The following is a 1,281-nucleotide window of genomic DNA, read 5'->3' on the forward strand; positions in this document are numbered from 1 at the left end:
GGATTCACACACAGCACACAAGGCCATACAAGCAATACCTCTCGTGAGTTATCTTTCGAGGAGCAATATGCAGCAAAACATGATTATGAATTATTGAAAAAACTTGCAGATCTTTCACATGAACAATCGAAAAAGGTGGCATCGATCTTTGATAAGATTGACGAAAGTAATCGAATGAATGCAGATTTTCTCAATTTGCAGCAAAATATCAATCAAATGAAAGGGATTATTGATGACAGTTTGGCTAGTACTCGAGTTGCTAATGTTGATGTGAGCACACAACAGTCAATTCCTGAACAAACACCATGGAGAACAAGTCAACCAACAGCTCAACAACCTAAAACGATTGAAAATATTGAGATTGTGAGTGGAGCTACAATGGGAACTGCCAATGATCAGAATGCTCCCCATCAAACCAAATTTATGGACAAGTCGTTTTATCCTGACTTGACAAATGAGCTTTAAAAAGTGTTCTCTTAGTAAATTATTGTAAATAATAAACTTGTTCGTAAATAGAACAATTTCATTATGAATGTAAGGGGATGTAGCTCACATGGTAGAGCGCTTCTTTAGCATGGAAGAGGTACGGGGATCGATACCCCGCATCTCCACTCAATCTTTTCATAATTTGATTTTCCTTTTTTGTTCAATAATTAATTTTATGCTTTATTTAAATTGATCGATATTTCTAAAGCTATTCTTTTGAGGATTTTCCACCTTTTTCATCAACTTTAAATATTCAACTCTGAAAGAATCCAACATGTCAGATTTGGATTGGTTTGGGAAATTCAATGAATTCTTGAACGTTTCATGGCAATTTATCAATTTCTTTCCAATTTGAATTTGAGCTTCATCGAAAATATTTGTCAAATCACCTTCAGAGTCACCAGTCGATATCTTAACTTGATATCTTTCAATTTCCTTCTTAATTTCTTCATGTTTCGAATACTTGACATGATTTCTAGCAAGTTCAGTATCCAAGAATTGATTATATATTTCCATTGCTTGCCTATCTTCACTATCATTCAACTTGAAGGAATTCATTGAAAATAAATCACTGGAAAATGTTAAAATCTCACTTTGTTCATCATCTTCCTGAGAAGGTGAATTAGTAGTGGAGCAATTGAGTAAACTACTGTTGTTATTTCTCTCATTGGAAAAGTTTTTCATATCTTCCAGAATTGATTTGATGGTAGAATGTAATGATTTCTTATGTTCCTTAAATATCTGAACTTGTTCAAGAAAGTGAAATCTATTCGAAAGTGAATCTCCCTTACAATA

The 1,281-nt window shown here is 33.4% G+C and overlaps 1 protein-coding gene and 1 non-coding gene across 2 annotated transcripts; one reads left to right on the top strand and one right to left on the bottom strand.

The window, feature by feature from the left end:
• Nucleotides 1-538: 538 nt before the first annotated feature.
• On the top strand, nt 539-611 carry NAEGRDRAFT_t860. The gene has a single exon. It is a non-coding gene; the product is annotated as a tRNA-Ala (tRNA).
• A 55-nt stretch (nt 612-666) lies between these two features.
• NAEGRDRAFT_76378 (uncharacterized protein) lies at nt 667-1,170 on the bottom strand (the record flags this gene model as incomplete). The annotated part of the gene is made up of 1 exon (XM_002668660.1): nt 667-1,170. The coding sequence occupies one exon, from the start codon at nt 1,168-1,170 to the stop codon at nt 667-669; it is 504 nt and encodes a 167-aa protein (XP_002668706.1).
• Nucleotides 1,171-1,281: the final 111 nt, after the last annotated feature.

Source organism: Naegleria gruberi, assembly GCF_000004985.1.
Source record: "Naegleria gruberi genomic scaffold NAEGRscaffold_128, whole genome shotgun sequence".
Lineage (NCBI taxonomy): Eukaryota > Heterolobosea > Eutetramitea > Acrasida > Naegleriidae > Naegleria > Naegleria gruberi.